Below are 25,773 nucleotides of genomic sequence, written 5' to 3'. Positions count from 1 at the left end.
GACCCGGCAGCCCGCCCAGCTCCCCGGGCCCCCCGGCTGTGGGCAGACGGCAAGTGGCACCTCGCCACGGCGTTGGGAACCTGGTTTGCCCCCAAAATGGTGTTTTTAGGTGAAGTATTATCTCAACGCAAGAACGTGAGCCTTAAGAAAAGGAGGAGAGAACATACACCGAGGGACCTGGAGCCTCCGCGAAACACACCCGGGACTCCAGGCCACCGCCGAGGTGGCGTCCGCGCAGCGGGAGCAGCGCGGGAGCCGCACGCACCATCGGACCGCAGAAGTTTTCTCGGAAAACCAGTGTCTCTGTGTGGTCACAGCTTGTACAATTTATCAACAATAACAGCTCTGACTGTGTTTGGAAGCTCATGGAATTGCTCCGCAGTCCTGCACGTCACCGCTCCAAAACCAAAGGGTCTGAGTACGGATGAGGGTGTTAAGACACAAGAAACAGCCACTAAGCGAATTTTCTGCGGCCGGATGACACTTCACGATTGATGCTAATTCACTCATCTCCTGCCAATATACTGGGCTCAGGTGCCTTAGCGTCTGCCCAGAACTTCAGGGTGGAGGCACCGCAGGGATTGGCGTCACCTGTGGGTTATCAACAGAGACAATAAGGGATGGGGCAGGACTTCAGAGAAACTTTCTACGTTTCCAAAGCCAAAACCTGGGAAAGCAAGGATGCGTCAAGGCTGTATTTTTACCCCATTCAAAATGAAAAATAGTTTTAGTTCGACAGGGAACAGTGCTTATTCTTACAACGTTGGATACCTATTTAATTGAATGCATGTAAGTAACCTCACCTTTGTAAAAAAAGAAAAATTGTAAGTATTTATTTTACATACATTCAAAAGTGCTTAGAAGCACACCGGGTAGAGCAAACTCTAAAGACAAGTTATTTAAAAAATGTATGTACTGTTTGTGTGAAAACAGCCAATGAATTAATTTTGTAATAAGAAAATATATGTTTATTTTTGTCGGTTAAGGAAAAAAAACACAAAATCGGATTTGGGTTTTTTCCTCAGCGGGTCTGAGTTGACTTTTCCGTCAGGTTTCTGTTACCCTTCAGGGAGAGAGCTAATGTGAGAGACAGTGGTTTTTAGCAGGATGATTATTGAAGACATCATTCTCATCCAAAAGTCAGTCTTTTCGCCAGGACCAGCTTTCCTTGACTGCAGATTTTGGTTCCATCAGGAAATGCTAAACATGGTTGCCTGTTCTCTGTCAGAGCTGGTACCCAGGCACTCATCTTGTGGTGGGTGAGTGGGGCCTGGTGGTCTCTCACTCAGGAATTTCTAAGGAGAAAGAGAGCCGACCAAGGGGCTCAGCCTCCGTCCACACCTTTTGGTACACAGTCTTCTGCACCTTGCTTTCTTCCAACTTAACTTATCTTGGAGATTGTTCCAAGTCAGCAGACACAGATTTACCCAGTTCTTTTTAAATGACTGCTTACTATTCCTCTGTATACACGGCAAACATTTGCTATTCTCCCTGCACTCGCAGCAGCCCTTCCCCTGTAACAGGAGCCTGCGTTTCCTTTATCTCTTCCCCACTCTCAGTCCTGTGATTTGCCAGGGAGTGACCCTGCCACAGCTCCAGGCTTGGACATATGACCCAGACCTTACCACTGTGATTGGTTCAGGGATAGGCACGTGACCCACGTGTCCAGTGTAAGGACCCAAGGGGATTGGCTAGCAGAGGGTTTAGTTCCTGCTCTAGCGCTGTCATACAAAACTGGGTCCCCCTCGAGGGAGGCAGCACACAGCCTGCTTGCTCGTGGCCGCACAGCTGCTGCAGCCTTGGCCACCCATGTCCCCGAGGAGAGCCATCACAAAACCTCCGTGCTCTCGCAGAGCAAGGGGTAGGGGGTGTGGATGGGTTTTATCTCAGTTGTAGTGTCCATTCTCATGAGCCTCTTTTGGTGACTGCAGCAGGCCCTGCAAAAGACTCTAATTTAGACAGCTCCAATTGTCAGTCTTAGTTTGGGTTTCCCCAGTGCACACCCTGACATAAAGATTTGAATACAAGTCGTTTATTGGGGAAGTGATCTCGAGAAGCCTTGGGAGGGAAGCAGGGAAGCCAGTAAGGATGTGTTGGGGACTCTGGGAGTCTTAGTCCTTACCTCTGATCAGGTCCTAATGGCTCTCGATTGGCCATTGGAATGCTTCTAAGGTCAGCTGCACGGGAAGTGCTGTGGGTTTATGGCTTTGTCTCCACTATTTATTGCAAGAGCTTCCTCACTGATCGCCCTGCTCCCAAACCACCTGGCACCTGATACCAGGGTTCACTTTCCCGAAGCATGTTGATCATGGTATTTTTCTGCTCAAATGTCTTTGATGCCCCCTGATGCCTACGAGATGAAGTCTGACGCTTTGGGCCTTGTATTCCAGCCAGGCACTGTGCGAGGAGCAGGGGATACAGCAGTGCCTACCCCCACGCAGCTGGCCCTCTGGCTGAGGAGACAAGCAGTGACAATAGGGGGTGGTCAGGGCAGTGATGAGAGAGGAAGAGGGTGTTCTTGTTCTAGGAGATGTGCCAAACACAGCCTTGGGTCCCAGGAGGCTTTTGATGCAGACACTGCTGGCTGGGCATGTGATCCATTGGCCTCTTCTTCCTAACAGATCTGCATTTTGGGCAGTGGCAATGGCTCTAGCTGAACACCACCACATTCCCCAGACTTCCTGGCAGATAGAAGTGCCAGTGAGAGATGAGTAGAAGTCATTGGGTTTCCAGAAAAGCCCTTTAAAGGAGCCTGATTCAATAAGACACACACTTTCCCCCTTTCATCTTTCCTACTTCCTACACCCTGGTACCAGGTGTGATGGCGGGAACTGCAGTGGCCGTATTGTGATTATGAGGGAATCTTGAAGACGGATATCCATGCGAGGGATGGTGAGCAGAAAGATTGAAGGAACCTAGGTCTCTGATTACCCTGGAGATCTCAATCTATTCCTGTATCGACCTTCAGACTTCTTTTATGGGAGAAAAAGTAAACTTCTTTCTAGTTTAAGCCCCTGTTATTGGGGTTTTTCTCTTGTCTGCTAAACCTAATCTGAGCGTAATCTGCAGTGTCCTAGAGGACGTGCAATCTGACGCATTGGCATAAATCAGATCGGCAAAGTGGTATTTGAGGGGCTGCGAGGAGGAAACGTGTGTCGGGCAGACGGGAGAGAATGTTTAAAGTCCTGGAGGAAAGAGAACATAGTTGGGTGTGCCTGGGGCTAGCAGAGAAGGGGGAGAGGAGATGAAACCTGACATAAGATTTAGTAGCCTGGTAAAAAGTTGGACTTAACCCACAGGCAGAGGGAGCCGTGAACGATGGCTGAGGTTTTCACTTGAGGAAGATCCCTGTGGTGCTGAGACAGAGGGGCTGGATTTGAGGGAAGAAGATTTGACGGGACCATTATGAGGCTGCTACTGTGGTCAGACAAGACATGACATTGACTTGTACTTGGCAAGCAGCTGTAGGACAGAGAGAAATGGGCAGACTGCGACTTAACAGGGAGGATTCCGGAGAGTTGGTGGGTAATTGGGTGTGGGGGGAGAGAGCAGGAGAAGCTGAGATGAGGAGCCTCCGGTGAGACAGGCAACAGGTGGGATTGGGTCTGGGAAGAAAACAAGTGCAGGGTTGGAGGCGTGTAGTCTGAGGTGACTCTGGCTCAGCTGCTTGTAAAGACTGAAGGAAAAAGCTCTGGCCTGGGAGTCAGAAAATCTGCCATCCACCCACTTGATGATGCCGCCTTCAAAAGTGCCCTTGACCTCTGAGATTCCAATTCTCAGCCTAAACTGAGGATGCTGTCAGCTAGTATATGTAAAAGTCGCTGGCGCTTAGTAGATGCTCAATGTGAATTGAATTTGAAATGCTGCTCCACGTATCCCCTCGGACCCGTGCTCACCGAGTCTGTCCTCTCCCCCTCATCTGTCAAGAGTCTGGGCCACGTCACAGCTCCCACCCCTCTGCCCAGAGGAAAGCCCCCATCTTCCCGAGCTTCACGGCATCATCCCCGTAAACTTCCCCCCGATATTAACAGAGGTCGAGTAGGAGGCTGGCAGGTGGCGCTGGTTTAGAAGCCAGGTGTCCTGGCTCCGGGATCCGCGCTCCTCGCTCTGCGGCATCTGGCCTCCCGCCGAGGATCGGTGGCCGGCGGGGGCCGGGGACTGTGGGGGTGTCATTGCTGCTCGGCGCCGCCTCCCTCCCTGCCCACCCTCCCCCACTCCCGCGCGCCTGCCCCGCTCCTCCGGTTTCTTCCGGCGCCGGGCTCTGCGCGGAGGCTGCTGCGCGGCAGGGCAGGCACGGCGCGCACGGCGGCGCCCGTGGCGACCCGGCGCAGCGGGTCGAGCGCCGGGAGCCGGGCTCAGCCCCGGCGAGCGCCATCCTGAGGCCGGCCTGGGGGCCCCCAGGGCGCCCGGAGCGCCGAGTGCGCGTCGAGCTGGGCCCCGCACCCGGGAGCAGGAGCGCGGGCGCGGCGCGTTGGAGCAGCGGGCATGGAGCCGGCCCGGCAGCCCCCCGCGCGGGCCCGCCCGCCGCCGCCGCCCGCCGCCCGCCCCGCGCCCGCCCCTGCCGCGCCCAGGCCGCGCTCGCCCGCAGAGGCGGAGGCGCGCGGCCCCGAGGGGCAGCTGCGGCGGTCGGGCTCCGGCTACGAAGGCAGCACCAGCTGGAAGGCGGCCTTGGAGGGTAAGAGCTGAGCGGCCCTCCGGCCCCTGGCCTGGGGACCCGGGAAGGCGGCTGAGAATCACCTTGGCGGGTCTCCTGGAGGGGAGGGCGGGGAGCGCGACTCGGGAACCCGGAGGACTGATTTCAGGGCAATTACATGCCATCCTGGGAGTGTGGGGAGGGATGTAACTGGGGACCACCTATAGTTACAGCCTTGCCTCTATCTCTGCCGCTAACTCACTCTTTGACCTTGGGAGCAGGTTTCATGCTCTGAGCCTCAGTTTCCTCATGAGTAAAGGGGGACAGTTACTGTCCGGCACTCACCTAGTGGGCATGTTGAGGGGATGGCTTGACTCTGTAGCAGTGGAGACGCTTTGGGCAAAGTGACAAAAGCTGTAGACCCCAGAGAAGGGGCCGGTGCTGTGTGAGAAGGGAGTTGGGGGGCACCTCGTCGTGATGGGGCCAGGTAGGGAGGGGAGAGATGGCGAATATACGCAGGCTCTTCCTTGTAATTTCATGGGTCCCCCCCCTTCCCCTTCCAGTCAGAGGGGTGACTCCTGGCTGACCAAGGAGGCAGTAAGCAAAGTGGAAAATAAATTTCAAGTTCATGAGTTTTTAGGAAACTTCTGTTGGCCACTGGTGGTGTGTGGTGTGGGACATGCTAGAGTTGGCGAGAGAGGGAGGGTCCTCTGGAGGCTCCTCGGTGCTCCTGACACCCAAAGGCGGAGACCTGGGTAGCGTTACCTAGGAAAGCCCAGAGTCGGGAGCACCCAACCCTTAGGGAGGACGTATCAGAAAAGGAGGGTTTCCTGGGGTTGGTGATCTCTTAGGAGGTGTGGAGAGAAAGAGGTGAACTAGGCGCAAGCAGTGACATGTTCAGGGACCAGATGGCTAGAGTCAGCCTGTCCCTCGGGAGGCACAGAACTTCAGAATACCAGGATGGGAGGAAGGGGTGAGAAGAGATGAGTCTGAAGGGCCCAGACGGCGAATGGTCACCAAGGCCTTGCCAGAGAGTTTGGACTTAGAAGGAGCCATTGAGAGATTTAAAGCACAGAATGAGACCTTGGGTTTGCCCTGGGAAGGGTGCTGGTGGCCTAGAGGGGTCAGATCAAGGCAACATCAGTGAGGAAGGTGGGGCAGGGCTCAGGGGAGGGATATAAGCAGCACCTGCCAGGGCTGGTGCCTTGCTGCGGAGGGAGAGGTGGGCGTTGGTCATGCCAGTGTCTGGCCCACAGCCGGAGAGGGCGCTGTGCAGACTCTGGAGGGGAATCGGAGCCTGGGTGGTGATTGGGACTAAAGAGGCAAAGAGGTGGGATCTTGGGGCAGAGGAGCCTCAAGCTGAGAAGAGTTGAGTTGAGTAAAGGTGGACAAACCCCTCTCTGACACGTATCTCCAGGCGCATTGTTGGAATTGCCTGTGACCTCCTGCCTCCATCCCGTCCAACTGATTCCTGGAAGTTGCTCACTCCTGTCGCCTGTATTTCCTCATTCGTTCATTTGTAAGATTTCGGCAGGGTCTGCCCTAATCTAACTCTAACCCCCGATGGTTTGGGCCACGTCAAGGTGGTGTGGCCTCTTTCAATGCCTCTGGAGTGCTAGTTTCTGTTCTCCCTCCAGCCCTGACCTTGGCTGGGCTGACCACCTGTGAGCGAGGCAGGAAATGGCCCAGGGGCTGTCTTGGGACGCCAGGTCTTCTTTCTGCTGGGGAGTCTGGCCCACTCCCTGTTTAGTGCCTACCTGTGGTCCAGCCTTGTCTTGGCTATCCTGGCGTGGCCCCCTGCCTGGCCTGCCTCTGTGTCTCATGCCCCCTCTGGTCCCGCCTCCTCCAAGTTCTCCACCCAAGATCAGCCCTGCGCGTGATACCTGTGGTCCTTGGGGGCTCAGCATCTGGGGCCCATGGACTTCTTCCCCAGGTGTTTTAGGTTCTGGAATCTGAGTCCCTGTGAGGGGCCTCCCTTCCGCCCATCCCCTGAGAGTCTCCTGGGTGTTCGCTGGGCGCTGCCATCTCCTGTCAGAAGGGCGGAGCTTGTGGAGCAGGACTGGTGCTCTCCAGGGTGCTGGTGTGTGGGCCCAGGGCCAGTCTTTGCACGGCTCTCCCACATCCGTTTATTCTTTCTTTCCTTCCACAAACATTTATGGAGGGCCCACACTGCCCAGGCACAGCCCAGGGCCCAGGGAACATACCTGCCCTTGGACAAATCACAGGACAGGGACAGAGGCAGCCTGCTGAGGGGCAGAGAGCATAGAGTCTGGAGTCAGGTGAACCCAAGCCAGACCCTCCCCCTGCCCAGGTTTTTAAAACTTATTTGAGCCTCAGTTTCCCCATCTGCCAAGCTAGATAGTCATTTCTCCCTCTCAGGGCTACACAGACCAAGGTGCTGGGGGTGGCTGTACACAGGTGACTCTTCTCCCCGGTGACCTAGACGTGGCCTCCTGCAGCCCTGATGGGGGAGCTCAGCTGCAATCCTTTGACTGCTGCTCTGCCTACCTTGAGTGCACTCCCCACCCCAAACTGGAGTTCATGTCATGAACCTAGTCCACGGACACTGAGAACACCCGTGATGGACGAGGGGTCTACCACATTTGGGGGCCATGGGGACTTTGTTTAGCCAAACACCTGTCTTGAGAGAAGCAAGAGACCTCTGGACTTGTCCAAGCTGAATACTCAGGGGACCTGTGCTCCTTTATTACCATGAGCTGAACATTTATCAAGCCCCTACTATGTGCTGGAGGCTTTCACAACAGCTGTCTCCTTTAATCTTCACATCTACCGTCGTGGGGAGTTGGCAAGTGTTCTATCTATTTTATAGAGGAGGAAACTGACACTCAGAGAAGCCACGTGTTGTGCCCAAGGACACATGTTGGTTGCTAACACATGAAACCCCACTGGGTTTTCTGCAGGGCCCTCTGACGTGAAAGCTCCTACACTGCCCTGAGCTAACCAAGGACATCGGGCTTGGTGGGGCAAATTGGAGAGACTCAGATTGTACTTCAGATGCACGTTGCTTTCCTGCTCGTGCTCCTCAGACAATCCCACCACCTCCAACTCAGACAATTTTTCCTCCTCACAGGTTAAGTGAAATGGAGAGCTTCTTAAATCATAAGGTTGGGCATAGCGCTCAGGTCATTAAGACTTTCCTTAGATGAGCAATTAGCTTTATAAATAGAAAGCCAGTCAGAAGTTCTCTTTGATGAAGTCTTCTCTGTTCATATCTGTGAATATTAACCTTTCCTTCCACCCCCAGCCTTTGGGGAGAGGCTGGAAAAGGTGACCCAGAGCTCCCGCCAGGTTCTGGGAAGACTGGAGGTGTTTTGAGATGGGGACATTTCTGGCATTGGGGTTGGAGTAGGGAAAAGTGGCACGGGGGCGTGGTGGTGCGGGCAGAGTGATTCTGCATATCTCAAGCTATAGATTTTTTCCAGCGCTCACCAATTCTGAATTTTTAATGCTGAAAGTTTCTTGATTAGGCATAAACCCACGACTTCCTGATCAAAACCACACGCATACATTTAGCAAAGCCTCTTAAAATTTAAAAATTACCAAACTCTACATTGGATAATTTTGAGCAATCAAGACTGTGCTCGCCAGGCTGTGGCCCTGACAACTTAGAGATGTCCACCGTGGGTATGCGGGTGATGGGATATTGGTCTGGGCTTGGGAGCCAGCTTTTTTTCAATTGTTCCCTCTAACATTAGGCTAAATCATATCCATTTATAAACATAATAAGGTCCTTGCCTAGAAGGAAGGATTGCTGAGTTAGACATTTGTTACGGCTTGGATTGTGTCCCCTCCAAAGAGATATGTTGAAGTCCTAACCCCCAGGACCTCAGAATATGACCTTATTTGGAAATATGGTCGTTGCAGACGTAAGTAGTTAAGATGGGGACATACTGAAGTAGGGTGGGCTCCTAATCCAACATGACTGGTGTCCTTCTAAGAAGACGGTCACATGAGGACCGAGGCTCACAAGGAGAAGGCCATGTGACAGTGAAAACAGAGATGGGAGTGATGCAGGTATAAGCCAACAAGCGCCAGCAAACCACCAGAAGCTAAGACGAGGCAAGGAAGGACTCCGTGCAGGTTTCCGAGGGAGCCTGGCCCCGCTGATACCTTGACCGTGAGCTTCTAGCCTCCAGAACCGTGAGACAAGAAATGGCTGGTGTTTTAAGCCACCTCGTTTGTGGAACTTTGTTCCATCCACCCTAGGAAACTAGTACAACATTGTTTTGGATTGCTCAGCCCCACAGTCGTCCTCTGGGAGGACAGACAGTGAGCAGTGAGTCGGGCGTCCTAGAGTGTCCTCTCTCTGTCCGCAGTGCAGCGTCCAGGGCAGCTATCCCCATGCGAGGATAAAGAGGCTTCTCAGTTCCGGTGATGCTGGAGACGCACGCACAGACCCCCTTTCCCCAGAGAGCAGGTGTCTGTCTTCCCAGGGGGCCCTTTCCAACAAACTCAGTTGAGTTTGAGGCTGACCAAGGACATTGCCATTCAGCGTAGCTAAGTCCCCTGTGTTTTTAGTGCCAGTGGTATTCTGTCACATGCAAGGCTGTGGCTTAGCCCTAGTATAGGAAATTGAAAGGGGAGTTGAGCACAGCTCTTACCCAACAGGAGCCCGTGGGCTCATCATCTTCGCCAGCAGCAGCAGCTTGGTAACTCCTAACACTGACGGAGAGGTTACCATGCCACACACTGTTATAGCTACTGTACATTGAATTTCCATAAAATTCTAAGAGGCAGATACTACTAGTACTTCATTCTAAAGAGGAGGAAAATGAAATAAAATAGAAGCTCAGTAACGAAGTCATTTGGAATGTGACAGAGCTGGGATTTGAACCCAGTGGAGAAGCTGTAACACACTATGCTCTTATCCTCTGCACAAAGGGTTACAGAGCCAGTGTTCTAGGAGAGGAATGAGAGGTGTAAGCAGAAAAGAAGGGCAGGATACCTACAGTGCACTTGCCACAGGCAGCCGTCATGCAGCTCAAGGGGGACCCACCTAGCGACAGATTGCCACTGAGGGCAGCAGAGCAGCTGCAGGAAAAGCGCGGCCCTCGAGGGCAGGCACGGGCCACTGCTCTCACCGTATACCTGCAGCCACCCGCCTCTGGATTCCCGGTCGCTTGCCAGCGTCCACCTTGCTCATGACTCCAAAATGTTGGTTGGACTTGCAGGTAAAGATGGCAGACGGAACGCATGCATTTATTCTCTTTCTCTTCCAAAGCCCTCTAATACAGCAGTTAGGGGCCTTGTAAAAGGCCACAAGGACCACAGGCACAGGAGAGAGGATAATATTAACAACATTTGGACCGAGAGACCTAGTCAGTAAAGAATGAGTGGTAACTGACTTCACTGGCACAGGAAACAGCTGAGTCACACGCTGGACCCCCAAAGCACAGGGATGGCGCCACCATCACTATGGCAGTGCTTCAAGATGGAGCTGAATACAGGAGGACTGGATCAACACTTCCTTAGGAAGGCTTTGGATCCCCAGATCCTCTTTCCATTCTGTACATCTTCTTCCCAACCCTGAGGGTGAGTCTCCCGAGAGAGGGTCTCTAGAGCCAACACATTTGAGAGCAAGCAATTAAGGTGACATTTACATATGGAATGCCAAGGATGGCCTCCCAGCGCTTCTCCTGGCCCAGCCTATGCCTTCCAGGAGGGAAACCAGAAGAGCCTTCTCCAGAGCTGACCCAGCCAAAAGGAAAAACCCAAGTAGGTCCACATACAGAGAGCCCAGCTGGATCAATCTGCCGTGACCGTCCACAGTTAGTAAACCTCTCCACAGTCTCAGAGACTCCAGTGAATGCTGGTCCTCCTGCCTTAATCATGAACAAATAACCAAGGACCTCCAGACATCCAAGGAAAGTCTCTAACATAGAAGTTAGAGACCAAAACTAACGATCAGAAGAAACGCAAGTTGGAGGAAACAGAGACTATACCAGGAGGAATAAACTTTCTGTGCCCCCCCCAATAAAACCCTATCAGTAATATTCCCCAAAGAGAGACAGGATTGCATCATTAAAATAAGAACAGAATGCTTTAAGAGGAAGTTTTCAGAGAACAGCCACAACAAAGCCAAAACAACTTTGGAGATTAAAAATAATCTCAGAAATGAAAAATTCAGCCGAAGGGCAGGAAAATAAAGTTGAAAAACGTCTTCCAGGAAATAGAGCAAAATGGCAAAGGGACAGTAGTAGATCAGGGAGAGAGAAAGAGAGGCGGGGAGGAAGAAAACTCGGAGGACCAATCTAAGAGGTTTAGCATTTCCCAATCTTTTGTGAAGTACAATACAAGTGAATCACTGGAAATATCATGCATGTGGATGGTGCAGCATGTTAAATTGCTATAAAAGTGTCCAGATACTTCCTCACTTCTGGTACTCACGTCATCATGGATGAGTGACAGTGTACAGACAAGCACTAGAGGTACTGCTTTCGTCTATGCTCATGCATAACTTTGCTTTTAAAAAAGGACTTTAAAAAAAGGGAGTTCTCACTACTAGGAAGGCTCTAATAAAAATGTAAAAAAAGGAAACTAAAAAGTGTTGGTGAGGTGGTGGAGAAATTAGGACTCTTGTGCATTGACATTGCTGGTAGGATATAAAATGGCATCGCCAGTGTGGAAAACAGCATGGTGATTCCTCAAAGAGTTAAACATAGAATTAGAATATGATCCAGCAATTCCGCTCCTAAGTATATGCTCAAAAGAACTGAAAACAGGGAGTCAAGCAGATACTCAAATGTATGAACTTGTTCCAATGTTCATAGCAGCGTTGTTCACAAGCAAAAGGTGGAACAACCCACATGTCCATCAACAGATGAATGGATATATAAAATGTATATATTCGTACAATGGAATATCATTCAGCCATAAAAAGGAATAAAATTCTGATATATGCTGTAACATGGATGAACAAGTCAGACACCAAAGGACAAATATTGCGTTTTCACTTATGTGAAATATGAGAAGAGGCAAATTCATAGAGATGCAAAGTATAATATTAGAGGTTTCCCGGGATTGGGGGAAGGTGGGACTGGGCAGTTAATGCTTAACTGGAACAGAATTTCTGTTTGGGGTGATGAAAAAGTTTTGCAGACGAACAGTGGGGATGGTTGCACAATATCGTGAATGTAATGAATGCCACTAATTGTACATTTGAAGATTGTACATTTGAAAAATGGCAGTTTTTATGTTATGTACATTTTACCACAATAAAAAGACCATTAAAAGACCCTATGTCTAAAGTCTAACATGATTCTTTCATTAAATGTAGAATAAAAACTTTAAATGGTAACAAGGAAATATCAAAAGGGAGCAGCCAGAAGATCAGGAAAGGTTTTGGCAAGAGGATGGATGGTGTAAGGGTGGGTGGGATTTCAAGAGGTAGCAGTGGAGGTCAGAACCTTGGGGATAAAAACCCAGCTGCAGGGCTGGGAGGATGGACTGCATTATTTCAAGGAGTCTGTGTGGCTGAAACCAGGGCCCTGTAGAGAAGTGGCAGGAGATGAGAGGCTGGAAAGCTCTGATGGCTACAGAAGGAGTTTGAGTGCAAAGCCCTGGAGGGAGGGTTATCAAGCTGGGAATCACAGACTCAGGACTGTGCTCGGCAATAGTGACTCTCAGTCCTCAGTACCTGGAGGGCTTGTGGCTGGTGCCTGTCCCCAGAGTTTCTCAGTATTAGGATGTGGGCCTGGCTGTGGGGACTGGTCGTGGGTGGGTGGGTGAGTGGCCAGGAATTGAACCCTTTCTGTTCTCCTCAGACACCACCACCCGTCTCCTGCTGGGAGCCATCGCCATCCTTCTGTTCGCCATCCTGGTGGTGATGAGCATCTTGGGTGAGCATGGATGTGGCAGCACGTATGCAATTCTGTGTATATCACCTTGTCAAAAGCACGTCTACTTAGGTCAAGGAAAGTTCCAGATGTATCACGAATTCTGTGGGAGACAAAGTAAATAGAAATCCAACTATTAGTTCTAGAGGAGATTTTAGTCTGTAATAATTTATTCACACATCGATTCCACATGTCCCTTATACTAAGCCATGCAGGGAAAGTGGAGACGTGACTTTGGTTCTATGACGTAAATGCCACAAGAACTCAGAACCGACTGGGGTGGGTTAGACAGGCAATGCTTATGCTTCTTGGAGGAGATGAGTTTGGGGTAAGATCACATTCATTCATTCCACAAACATTTCTTGAGCCCTGTGGTGGTTAGTTAGGCCCTGGGCTAAGTGCTAGGGATTTTAAAAAAAGATGAGGATGACATGTCAGGTGTAGAGCTGTTACTGCTGGGGGCTTCCATGATGGGGAAACGTGTGCCAAACCCTGAAGAATGAATAGGGGTTTCCAGGAGACCAGGAGGTAGAGGGAACAGAACAATCCAAGGGGAGACACCTGAGCAGCACCGAGTGGTGTGTGGGACAGAAAGGGCAGAGGAATGAAAGCGGAGGACACGGTCACTAAGGGCGGTGAGGCTAGATGACCAAGGAATTCGGCTGTTTTAAATGCATTCAAGTCAAAGGATGTCATGGGTCCTGAAGGGTTTGCAAAGTGATTTCTGTGCCTCTGTCTTTAATCTTTGAGAAGCGCCGCAGGACCAGAGGTGGGCACCTCAAAATGGGTGGAAAGTCCAGTGACAATTATCAGTCCCTATTAAATCCTCGCCTACAGGGCGTGCATGATTAGCAGGGTGTTTGTGAGTGTTGAGAAAAGAATCTGGTGACCACTGGCGCCAGCTTGGGTTCATCTAGAATAATGCCTACAAATGAAATCGGTTTCCTTTTGTCTTGTTGCTGGGTTGGGAGGGCAGTGCCATGTGTATGCAGCATAGTGTGATGTCAGGAAAGCATCACAGAGTCTCGTCAGAGAGCCTTGTGGAAAAGCGGATACGCAGTGTCCGCTAATTAGCTGCTGTCAGTGTGGCCGGAGGTCCCGAGGGGCTGGAGTACCGTGGGCCTCTTCTTGGCTCTGTCCTGCTCTACATTTAATCAATCACTGATATGAAAACGAACACAAAAGATGCTTATAGAATGTGTAGGATACACGATCCAAAGACGGATGTTTAATATGACAGGTGAAAAAAAAAAATCAAGATTAAAATGTATCTTTAAAAACAGAAATGAGCCAACGTGAGTGAGATAAATGTGGAAGAAAGAAATATAAGACCCTTCATTTGGTTATAAAAAAGCGATTTACGCCATGTTCGGGCCACTGGGGAGACCCGACTTGGAAACAGAAAACAATCGAAGAGTCTGATTTATTTCGTTTGGGCAAGGAGGCCCTTTGAGAAGCTGTTGGAAGCTCTGGGCTTCCTTCCCAGAAAAGTGCCCGTGTGCACATACCCAGATTCTCCTCACGGAAGCCGTCTGCAGGCTGGAAAGTAGTGCTGTGGTGATCACTTGCTGGTGATGGGGCCACTTCTGTTGTTCCCAGTCTGTTCTGGTGGCAGCGTTTCAGTGGCCATGGGGGCACCCTGCAGTGAGCCAGGCAGGATGGAGAAGGGTCTGGAGGGCAAGCCCTGCCGAGAAGTGCAGAGGAGACGGTGTCTGATTAAGCCTGGAGGAGGTGAGGCTGGTGTCCTTCTAAAAGTAGGCGCTAGATGGCAGAGTGGGTTTGCCCTGGGTCACACTGTCCCAGGATGGCAGATTGGAACGCAGAACTGAAAAGAACTTTCCAGCAGGTCCGTGGTGGGACGGGCTGCCTTGTTAGCTAATGAGGGTGAGGCCAGTGAGAGCGGGGCCCACCGAGCCTGTAAGTGGTTCCCACCCTGGCTGGAGAGGGGGGCAGTGGCCTCTAGGGCCCGCCCAGGTCTGAGTTTCTGGGCTTCCATGCCTTGAAGAGGAGAGAGAGAGAGAGAGAGAGAGACAGAGAGAGAGAGAGAGAGAGAGAGAGAGAGAGAGAGAGAGAGAGAGACAGAGAGAGAGACAGAGAGAGAGACAGAGAGAGAGAGACAGAGACAGAGAGAGAGAGAGACAGAGAGAGAGAGAGACAGAGAGAGAGAGAGAGAGAGGAGGTCTTCCCAAGGGCCTAACCTGCTGTCTCAGCCCTCGTAGTGGGGTCCTGGCCAGTCCCCCAAGTTCCTCTTCCTTAGGCCTTGGCCACCACCCTTCTACCTGCCAGGCCCTGTGAGAGGTGCCACCTGAGAAGGCGTCCACGTGAGTCATGTCAGTGAAGGGCACCAAAGTTGAGGCAGGGGGAGGGACCTGGAGGGAGCAGAGGTGGCTTCTTTGGGGGCCAGGTGGGGCCAGGCGGGACCAGGCAGGGCCAGAGGGGGGGCAGGAGCACTGTGGGATGCTGAGCCCCCTCTCTCTCCCCTGTAGCTTCCAAGGGCTGCATCAAGTGTGAAGCGCCCTGCCCAGAGGACTGGCTGCTCTATGGAAGAAAATGCTACTTCTTCTCTGAGGAGCCGAGAGACTGGAACACGGGCAGACAGTACTGCCACACCCACGAGGCCGCGCTGGCTGTGGTTCAGAGCCAGAAGGAGCTGGTGAGTGCCAGGGCACAGGGCAACCTTCGGGAGGTGTCGCCCTGTGACGTGTCTCCAGAGCACACCCAGCCACCGCACAGCCCACCATGTGCACGTGGGCCCCTCAGGGTCTGAGCGGGTCCACGGTGGCCTTCGTTTTCACCTGCTCTTGTCAAGGCCAACGTTGTCATTCCAGGCTGGTTTGCTGAGCTCAACTCAGTATTGTAACACGTAAGGATTGCACATTGCAGATGCACCTGTGAAATAGAAAAACACACCGGCCTCTCCTACTGGGCCATATCAGGACACGAGCTCTCGTGGAACACCCCTGAGTTTTACCCATAGAAACGGGAAAGAAACACAATCAGTGAGTCTATTGGCCCTTCTGGATTTGGAGGGTAACAGTGGTGTGGCAATCCAAGATAGCACGTAATCTAAAACTCACTTGTTTGTCTCCGATACACAGTATAATGGCCCCCTGCTGCAGAGGAAGCCCCAGAAGTAGGCAGGTAGAAGGACAGCCAAGCTGAGTGTGGAGATTTGTGCCAGGTAACCCATCAAGTGGGCAGTCTCAGCTTTCTGCAAATTAGGAATGCTGTCATCCTGGGCCACTGAGCCAGAGGGACAAACCCTGTTCCAGGCTTCCTGGCCCAGTGGGCAGGCTCCCAGAGCCAGGTCTCTTGGAGGCCGTTGAAGGTAACTGCTGGGTGGTCAGTGTGAGCGCAGGGCTCTCTGTAACCCCAGTGCCTCACTTTTGGGGTACACTGAGGCACCTTCCTCTTGGCATCTGTACATGTTGGCAGTCAGTTTCAAGCTGAGGTTAGTCTTGGGAAGTGTGAGCCTCCAGGAGACTGCACCTGACTCTGTGCTTTTCCTCTTTCCTTGGTGCAGGAATTTATGTTCAAGTTCACGCGGAGGGAACCCTGGATTGGCCTGCGCAGAGTGGGGGACGAATTCCACTGGGTCAATGGGGACCCGTTTGAGCCGGACACGTGAGCTGAGGCTTCATCTTCTGGCCACTGAGCGCAGACCGGGCGGGGCCCAGCCCTCCAGACACCTCCCAAGGGAGAACCACTTGGTTTTGTGCTAACCAGAGTCTGTGCCTTGCATGTCCCTCTGTGTTGGCCAGAACTTAGCCACATGACGACACCTGGCTGCCAGGGAGGGTGGGAGGTGGGGCCTCTATTCTGGGCAGCCATGTGCCACCTGAACGCTGTTACTGGGGAAGAAAGGGGATCTGAGGCCCGGGCACCACGAGCGTTCTCTCAGAGAAAACAGCTCTGAGGGAGCTGGGCTGTGTGCAGTGCTGGTGTTATTTGTGGCCCACGTGGTGTGGAAGTGAGCGTGCGATGGGGTGGCAGGTGTGTGACGCCAAGACTGGTTTGTGGTGTGAGTGATGGTGGCAGCTGTCATGGGTGGGGGTGTGTGTGGCTGTGGCAGTGGGGGTGGTGATAGTGTGGGGGGCAGTCTAGGTTAGGGAAATGCAGGGATTAGGGGAATAAGAGCCTCAGCTTCCGGTCCAGACGCTGCAGCTGCAGGAATGGGCCCCGAGGAGCCCGGTGGGGGCATAGTGAAAGGGATGATTTTAGGCAGGGAGAGCCTCTCAGCCCCGGGTCCACGAATGATGTCAGTGATTTCCCAGGCAGCACAGCGCTGGGTGTTAAACACTGGGGTTATTTGGGTCCACCCCTAACCTGCCAGGTAATTTAATTCTGCTCCTCTCTGCTGAGCTCTTCCTGTGCTACGCTGTGCCATAGGGGAGCCCGCTGTCCAGGAGCTGACCGTCTGGGGCTGCTGGGGACAGACAGACACAGGCCCCTGGGAGGCTGTGATGTGGTGCCCCCGGGAGCAGGCAGGCTGCTGGGGGAGGCAGGGTGGGCAGAGGGGGGTCCCCAGTGACTGCTGCTCAGGGACGAGTGAGCTGACCTGGGAGGATGTGGGAGCAGATGCAGAAGGGCTGTGTGCCCAGGAAACTGGGGCATCGGCAGGGTGGCTGGGGCCGTGGTGCACAGAGTAGGGAGACAATGCAGTCCCTGCTGGAAAGGTCTTGGGCTGAATGTTCTGGAAGGTGACTGTAGAGAGAGGGGCCGACCCCACAGGGCCCGGTGGGGAGTGGGCTGTGCGTCAGGTCGTGAGCACCTGGTCTCTTCTCTCCCGGCCACAGATTCCCCGTCGCGGGCCTGGGGGAGTGTGTCTTCGTGGAGCCCACCAGGCTGGTGTCGACGGAGTGTCTGATGACCCGGCCCTGGGTGTGCAGCAAGATGGCCTACACATGAGGTGGGTCGGCCAGTGGTGCCCTCCAGCGCGGCCAGACCTGCTGCCCCAGGCTCCTCCGCGAGGCGAAGCAGTGAGGAGGGTGGCCTCCACCCTGGGCACCTGCAAGGCCCATGGGCCCTGGTTCCTGGTCTCCTTGGCCCCAGGCAGGTCCTGTGGCTCAGCAATGCCACATGCTCAGTAGTGTAGGCACCTGGCCCCCAGCACACACACGCACACACACCACACACGCACACACACATGCACACACACATACACCACACACATACACCACACACGCACACACCACACACACGCACACACACACACCACACACGCACATACACCCCCCCCACATGCGCGCACCCCCCCCACACACACACATCTCACACACACACACACACACACACACACACACACACACACACACACGGCACCTCCCTGCAGTCTCCAAGCCATTTCTCTCCTGGTTCCTGGGGAGGCGGAGGGAAGGCTTCCTCTCACCTGGGTCCCTCTTCCTGTCCCCCGTGGTCTGTCTGGGGAGGAAAGGGGGGGAGGGAGGAGGCTGGCAGTTCCCCTGGGCCTGGGGAGGCTCCGCATGCCCCCTCCTCCAACACACACACACTTGGAGCCCCAGAGCAAGCTGCTGGGGGGCGGGGGCCCAGGCCTCCCCAACCTCTTCTTGGTGCCCCTGGCCGGGTGAGATGTGGGCGACCTGCCTGGTAGCTGCCTGTGTGAATTTGGGTCTTGGACCATTTTTAGAAAGTAGCTCAGGGAAAGCAGGTCCAGCTCTGCTTGCTCAGATCTTTTGTCAGCTTTCACACAAAGCCATCAACTTGGTTTGGTTGACCTTTTCGCATGCTTTCCAGATTTTTATCAAAATATGGGTTCTTTGTGGTTTTGTATTTTGTTTTTATTGGGAAGCGAGTGGGGAACCTGGGTGGACAATAAGTTAGGGGAACTCAGTGTGGTGGTGGTGGGCCTGTGGGGGTGGCAGGAAGGAAGTGGTTAGCTGCTGCTGCTGCTTGGGGATGTGGGGGTCCTTTCACTCACCCCTGTTCTCACAGGCCCCTGGCTCTCACAGTATCCCTCCCCTCCCCCGCGAAGACCGCAGGCTCAGAAGCCTTAGCGCCTCACCTAACTTGTCCCCTCATTTAATTCTAACAGACGTGCCCCAAGGCAGGTAATGCTCCACAGGGGACAAAACTTTACCAAGGCCAGGAGAAGCAATTGATCTGTGCTCTGGGGGTTCAGAAGGGAGGGACCAGCGACAAGGTGGGCTGGGAAGGAGCCGCGAGAAAGGACACGGCGCCGAGAACCCGAGAACCCGTGCCGTTCGGGGCTTATTTCTCACTCGATTCTCCAGAGCGTGTTGCCTGGAGCTTTTGAGGCACATTGGCAACTAAGCTGTCCTAACCGTGGGTTTGTCCTGGGACCAGACAACAATTTTAATCAGTTGTAAAGCTAGAGGAAAGCCGACTCAGGGTCACCAGTGTGTTAAGAGTTTTCCCATCTGGTTCTTACCGAGGAAAGAAGCACAAAACTAAAACAAAACGCTGGCACGCCTGTCTTCAGAAATACAGAAAATCCTTCCCAAGGTTATAAACCAGCCGAGCGCCCCCACCCTCCCACGTGGTCAGAGCTAGGCCAGGTTTGCGGTGTTTGCAGCGCTGCGGAGCCCGGTGCTGTGCTCTCCGGCGGCCACACGGGGGAAGCACTGAGCACGCTTAGCTCCAGCGAGGGCTGCTGCTCCCTGGGCGCATTTGAACCCAAACTCCAGCGCCGTCCTCGGTATAACCTCTGGAGCGGGCAGAGGGTCTTTGGAAGGCTGGGGCACGCACACCCGGCCACCTTCAGATGTCTTTTGTGAAGATGGAGGGTGACAGGGAGGACTTTTTCAGGAAGACTCAGTAGGCTGGTAGCTGTTCTCCTGCGGTGCGAGGGTTAACTGGTGTTTGTTTTGTGCATTTCCCACAACCCTGCAAAGTCTGCATCGTAAGCTTGCTTTTATTTTATTTTTTATTAAGTTTATTGGGATGGCAATGGTTAGTGAAATTACATAGGTTTCAAGTGTACATTTGTATAACACGTCATCTGTATATCACATTGTGTGCTTACCACCCAGAGTCAGTTCTTCCATCACCATATATTTCTCATCTGTTTGTCTTTACAGATGAGGAAACAGGCTCAGAGAAGTTAAGGGACTTGCTCCGTATTACACAGCTCGGAGGTGGGGGAGGCAGTATTTGAACGCAGACCCACACCCACAGGGCTTCTGGGAAGTCAGTGTGTGGCCGGTGTGTCCCCCACCCAGCTCTAAGGCCAGCAGGGAGGAGGGGGGGTGCTGGTGATGGAGAAGGGGCCGCCCTGGGAAGGACGTCCGCGTTCCTGCAGGCGATTCTTTTTCTGGACACTTTTATCTTCTTCATGTGATTTCCTATGAATTGCCATTAGCGAGTGGGTAATGCAAACAATGACTTCTGTCCTCCTCTCCCTCCAGGGCCCAGCTGGAGCCTCCCTGGGACGCCTTCCAGGACAGCAGCAGCCCTCAGGGCCACTCCCTTTCCCCAGCACCTCCAGCACTTAAGACTGAGCCTCTCCCATGCCCCATCTGTTGCCTCGCCATTGATGACTTGTCTCTTCATGTCCTCAGACTGCTCCTGTCATCAGATGATAAACCCCTGGAGAGCGAGCACTGTGTGTTGTTGGTCTCGGTGTGGCACACATAGCATGTGCTGACTGTGGTACCCGACAGTAAGAAAGCCCACAGCGTCCTTAACTGTTTGCCGGTTAATGGTGGGAGATAGCAGTGGCCGCCATAGTCAGATTTGTATTTTTGGCTTCGGTGGGCATGGCATGATTTCAGAGGCACAGCAAAGATGAACTCTATAATTTGTTTTGCTTCAATTAAATGCGCTCACAGCATTCCCTAAAGCATGCACATACATCCTGGGCGGGCTCAGTAAGGGTGGTCTGGAAGTATGGGGTCGGGGTGGGGGTGAGGGAGAGCAGTCTAGGCCTCCAAAATGTCCTTTGCATCGTATGTAGGTCCCAGTGGGTGAGGAGATGGCTGTGAGTGGGAACCAGGCTCAGGGACGGTGATGGGGCTGGCTGCTGAAGGTTCCTGGGATCCCCAGGATGTCATGCTAATATCACTGTGCTGTTCCTCGAAAGACGAGACCTGGTTTTCAAAAATGCCCACTATTTGCTGAGTACTTACAGCAGGAGGGATGGAGGTGAGGGAGGTAACTGCCTCTTTCCTCTTCTTGGTCTGTAGCCAGCTCCAGACTGGGAGTGGGGGCATCCAGGAAGCCTCTTGCCACGCTTACCTCTCTGCCAAAGCAGCGTGGAGTGGATACATGAGGCCTGGCTCTGAAGACTAGTTGGGCACTAGCTCTATCAACGAGCAGTTGTGTAGCTCAGGCCACTGTGCTAAAGCTCTCTGACCCCAGGCTCCACGTCTATAAAGTAGAAATCACGCCTGCCCTGCCGACCTCACAGGGTTTTGAGAGCTGTAGATGTTAGAATTTCAGGGGTTAGAAATGATCCACCCCATTCTCACTATCCGCGAGGCCCAGAGAGGTTAAGTAACATGTCTAAGGTCACACAGCACATGGCAGAACTAGTCAGGTCTCATGGCTCTTACTTCCTGTTTATACTCTTATTATTGCATGGATCATGCTTTGTTAATTTGTTTACTTGTTTGCCATCCATGCAGAAATGTAAGCTCCTAGAGGGTAGGGATTCAGTCTCACACTTTTTTGTTTCTCTAGCGCTTGGTACATACACAAGGTGCTCAATAAATGTGTGTTGAACTTAATTGAGCTTGACTCCTCGTTCAAGTGCTCTTGCCTCTACACCACACTGTCTTTGATCCCGGAATGCTGCACTTCCAGTTCAGCTGCCCACTACCTATGAAAACGTTCAGATGTTTTAGAGGAAGAGAGAAGAAAGATGCTCGGCTGCCCTGCAACATCCAGGAGTGTCCTGGAATCTAGAGCACAGGATCCATTTGAGCAAATACAGACACGTACGTCTAAGACAGAATTGGAATGACAACACAATTAACACTACTAATTGAGAGCTTATCAGGGCCACTGTGTTAAGCGTGTCTTACTTAGCCGGGCTCATAGTCGGTGCTTAATAAAAGTTTATCTTCTCAGAGGCTTCATTTCTCACACAGTGCACTGCTGATTCAGACAACGCTCAAGGAAAGCTGTCTGCCACATCTTGATTCAGTGTTTCAAAATGTTTCTGTCCTATGAAACCTCCAACTTGACCAATCACGGCTGGGGGGAGGGCAAACACGGAGAAATATGCACTGGTTCTTACATGCTTCTCCCTGGAAAGGACTCGTGTCACTTTTCCTTGGTTTAAAGCAAGACAGCTAACTTCAGACGAGCCAGGAAATACAATCCTTCCATGTGCGGGAAGGAAACTGAAAAACTCGGTGCGTGGCAGGCCTGCTCCACCACATTCCCGGGAACACGTCCTCTGTGAAGCTCTCCATTCACATCCCTGGATGGAGCAGAGCCGTTCACCGTCACTGACCTGCATTAGTCTGTGGTGTGACCCAGGAAGAGATCCTTACTGTTAAACCTCTGAAATTTGGGCATTGTTCCAGAAGTTAGCATACTCTAATACCCTACTCAGCCTACATTATAGTTAAAGAAGATAATAAGATAGGTTAACTGGTATAAAACAACCCTAAAATTTCAGTGGCTCAAATATAATAGACATTACTTACTCTTTTGTGGTTTTTGTCCAGTGTGGGTTTATTAGGAGACCAGGAAGCCATTCAGTGACCTGGGCTTCTGGTGGCCCCACCATTACTCTAGGCCCTCAGAGTGCTGTCCTCGGATTTTCCACGTCTGGCCAGAAATCCAGGGAAGAGAGTGTGGATAAATGTGTGAGAGTTTTCTTAGGGTCCATCTCTGGCCATATTTATCTGCAAAGAAAACTAGGAAATATAACCTAGAAACATCTTTGGGGAATATCCAGCCAGTCTTTGCCACGGGTAGTATTAGCCCCATTTTACTGCTGAGAAAACTGAAGCTTGAGAGGTGAGGTTAAGTGGTTTCCCAGCTTCATGGCTGACTCCAAAGCCATGCTTGGAATTGCCCTGCCATCAGTACTGCCTTCTCCCCTAGTACCCCCCTGGCCCTTGCCTCAGCAAGACTTCCTCCCAGCATCCCCTTTTGCCTCCTGCCTCGGGCCATTTTCCCCCTTTGCCTTCTGCCTCGGGCCTTTATATCTATGCCTCCCTGGCCCCTTCTGGCCTTTTATCTACCTATCTACCTATCTATGGGACTTTCAGCCCTCCTAGCCCCAGCCCGTTTGAGAGCCAGTTGCAATATACTAAAAAGAAAGCCATTGCAGATGGTTTCAATCCAGCAGATGGTTTCAATCGACTCGGCAGCCGCCGGCCACGGCACCCACGCCTAAGCCTGGCACGGGGCAGGTGGCCAATGCGGCCACCGGCCGCTTGGAACAGCAAGCACATGAGAACGAACAGCACAGCACAGCACGGGCAGCACACAGTGGTAGCACAAGGCAGCCACACACAAACACGGCGGCACTTGGCCGCTGACTGCCGGCCACTCACTCTGGCCCCCGGCTGGCTGGGGAGCTGTCGTTCACAGCCTTCGCTGTAGAGGGCGCGGCTCACTGGGCCCATGTGGGAATCGAACCCGAGACCTTGGATCTCGGCCTTAGGAGCACCACGCTCCAACCACCTGAGCCACCGGGCCGGCCCTGTGGGTTTCTGCTTTTATACTCACTTAGTGTTTGCTTAAGCTTAGGGATTCTACGGAAGAGTTAGAAAAACACGTAAATCTAGGGGTTCTCTGCTTTTATACTCAGTGTTTGCTTAAGCTAAGGGATTCTAGGGAAGAGTTAGAAAATACGTAAGGCAGGTTCTCACGAAAAACACGTAACTGGCTGTTTGGCCTGTGCAGGAATCAAACCTGAGCCCTCAGACCTCGGCCTTAGTAGCACACGGTACCAACCACCTGCACCACCGGGCCTGCCTGGCAGGTTTCTGCTTTTATACTCACTTAGTGTTTGCTTAAGCTTAGGGATTCTAGGGAAGTTAGAAAACACATAAATCTAGGGGTTCTCTGCTTTTATACTCAGTGTTTGCTTAAGCTAAGGGATTCTAGGGAAGAGTTAGAAAACATGTAAGTCAGGCTCACATGAAAAGTGTACACCTGATGGGAACTGAACCCGAGACCTCAGCATTAGGAGCACAGCGCACCAACCACCTGAGCCACCGGGCCGGCCCTGTGGGTTTCTGCTTTTATACTCACTTAGTGTTTGCTTAAGCTTAGGGATTCTAGGGAAGAGTTAGAAAACACGTAAGTCCGGGGGTTCTCTGATTTTATACTCAGTGTTTGCTTAAGCTAAGGGATTCTAGGGAAGAGTTAGAAAACATAAGTCAGGCTCTCATGAAAAGTGTACACCTGGTGGGAACTGAACCCGAGACCTCGGCAGTAGGAGCACAGCGCACCAACCACCTGAGCCACCAGGCCGGCCCGCTGGCTCTCTACTTTTATACTCACTTAGTGTTTGTTTAAGCTTAGGGAGTCTAGGGAAGAGTTAGAAAACATGTAAGTCAGGCTCTCACAAAAAATGTACACCTGGCTGTTTGGAATTGGCTCCTGGGAATGACCTCCACCACCCAGTCACATGCCACCCAACACTCCCCGCCACCCACCCACGGACAGAGTCCTGAGCTGGCCGCTGGGTGACAGCGCCATCTAATGGTTAGTTTAGTCCTCTTCTAGGGGCTCCTTGGGTCAGTGGGGAAATACCCATAGTATCTCTTGCGGGGTCTAGAATTCAACTTCCCTGTTCATCGTCAGTTTGAGTGAGCAACTAAGACAATTTAAAATTAGTTATGACCACAGTATTGGGTATACTTGAAGGAACATATTGTCAGGAGTATGTCTTTCCACTTTAGATTTAAATAACTTTCCAGAGATACTGGTGGCAAGACCCTTATACACAGCTGCATTGTGTTTCTATTGACGCGCTCTTATCCCACTGGTGTATGGGGTCTGCTTTCCTCTCCGTTTCCACAGGTTGTGATCCCCAGCAGCGCATTTCTAATTTAAAAAAAAAAAAGGTATGACGGAAGACTTTTGTCTCAATCTTTTGCATGGATTTTAGTAACTTGAATTTTGGCTCAGTTGAATTAATCCCAAGTTCAAGAGTTGCCTGCACTTAGGGCTTTATTGGTATTATTACCTGAATTCTGGGAGACACAGAATTTGGAGACTGGAAAGGTGGGTTGATTGGGCGATGAAAATGGGCCACGCACATATCCAAATATTTGTTGACCACCCACTCTGTGCTTGGCATTGTAACAGATGCCCTAGAAAGAGATGAGAGATAAATTCTTACCTGCGAGGATTTTGTAGTTTTGTGGGGAAGGAAGATCAGGAAAAAAACGCTGACACTGTGGCGTAATGAGAATTACACACGAGGGGTTGGGAACCTAGACGGGGACCCCACCTCATCAGGAGCGTGAGGCCAAGCCTCCTGGAGAGATGACTCCGGCTGGTTCCTGAAGGGCACAGGTGTGAGAAAGCACAAAGGTCCAAAGGAGGGTGGGAAAGCTTGACAAGAAAGAGCCCTGGAGAGTGAGGGACAAAAGGTAGGTGCAAGGCCCTTCTTCCTGAGGCTGAAGGGACAGACACGTGAGGCAGACAGGTTTGTGGAAGGGGGTGGGATTGTGGGAGCTCTGGAGCTGCCTGGATTTCTCTGGGTCACTTTGGGGAGTAGAAGGTCCGGCGAGAGTGAGGAGGCAGGAGCTTGGAGAGCCTGGTGATTTGCAGTTAGCCACAAGAGGGAGCTGATACGCACGGAAAGCCGGACCTTGCTCACGGGTTGGGGGGTCTCCAGCAGCTGTGGGAGCAGAGACGTAGGTGGTTGAATCCATCTATAGCAGGTAAGTGTGGCAGGGAGCTGAGGGGACAGGTGAGAAGGTGGGTGGGGTTTAGGCTGGTTGGGAAGCCTGTGAGACCAGGAGGCACAGAAGATACAGGGCCGGGAGGCTGGTAGTCCGAGATCCGAAGACACTGGCAGTGTAAGCTATGGTAAGAGTGCCAGGGGAGGAAATCGGGACCCTTGAGCGTTGCTGGTGAAAGTGTCAAATCGTGCAGCCATTGGGGAAAAGTTTGGCAGTTCCCTAAAAAGTTAAGAATTACCATCTAATCCAGCAATTCCACTCCTAAGTATATATCCAAAAGAATTGAAAGCAGGGACTCAGATGCTCGCACACCAGTGTAGCATTATTCACAAAAGCCAGAAGGTGGAAACTGCTCACCCATCAACAGATGAACAGAGAAAATGTGATACATACATACATACAATACATACAATGGAACGTCATTCAG

The 25,773-nt window shown here is 52.2% G+C and overlaps 2 protein-coding genes across 2 annotated transcripts in view; one reads left to right on the top strand and one right to left on the bottom strand.

Moving 5' to 3' along the window:
* Positions 1–4,224: 4,224 nt before the first annotated feature.
* On the top strand, positions 4,225–21,194 carry CLEC2L (C-type lectin domain family 2 member L). Its single transcript, XM_074315304.2, has 6 exons — positions 4,225–4,675; positions 12,418–12,492; positions 14,976–15,142; positions 16,013–16,113; positions 17,286–17,398; positions 19,875–21,194. The coding sequence occupies exons 1-5, from the start codon at positions 4,486–4,488 to the stop codon at positions 17,395–17,397; spliced, it is 645 nt and encodes a 214-aa protein (XP_074171405.1). The 5' UTR covers positions 4,225–4,485; the 3' UTR covers position 17,398; positions 19,875–21,194.
* Positions 21,195–24,242: 3,048 nt separating this feature from the next.
* Positions 24,243–25,773, bottom strand: part of HIPK2 (homeodomain interacting protein kinase 2) — a 174,016-nt gene continuing 172,485 nt past the window's right edge. The window contains exons 13-14 of the mRNA XM_088799897.1: positions 24,623–24,749; positions 24,243–24,480 (exon numbers count right to left, since the gene is read on the bottom strand). Of these exons, the coding sequence (XP_088656023.1) occupies positions 24,397–24,480; positions 24,623–24,749 (211 nt within the window). The 3' untranslated portion in view covers positions 24,243–24,396. The remainder of the gene's footprint in view (positions 24,481–24,622; positions 24,750–25,773) is intronic.

The sequence above is a fragment of the Rhinolophus sinicus genome, chromosome 8 (assembly GCF_057876585.1).
Source record: "Rhinolophus sinicus isolate RSI-liver-muscle chromosome 8, RSI-T2T, whole genome shotgun sequence".
Taxonomy (NCBI): domain Eukaryota; kingdom Metazoa; phylum Chordata; class Mammalia; order Chiroptera; family Rhinolophidae; genus Rhinolophus; species Rhinolophus sinicus.
Note: the sequence above shows the minus strand (reverse complement) of the source record. Positions and strands in the feature narration are given on the sequence as shown.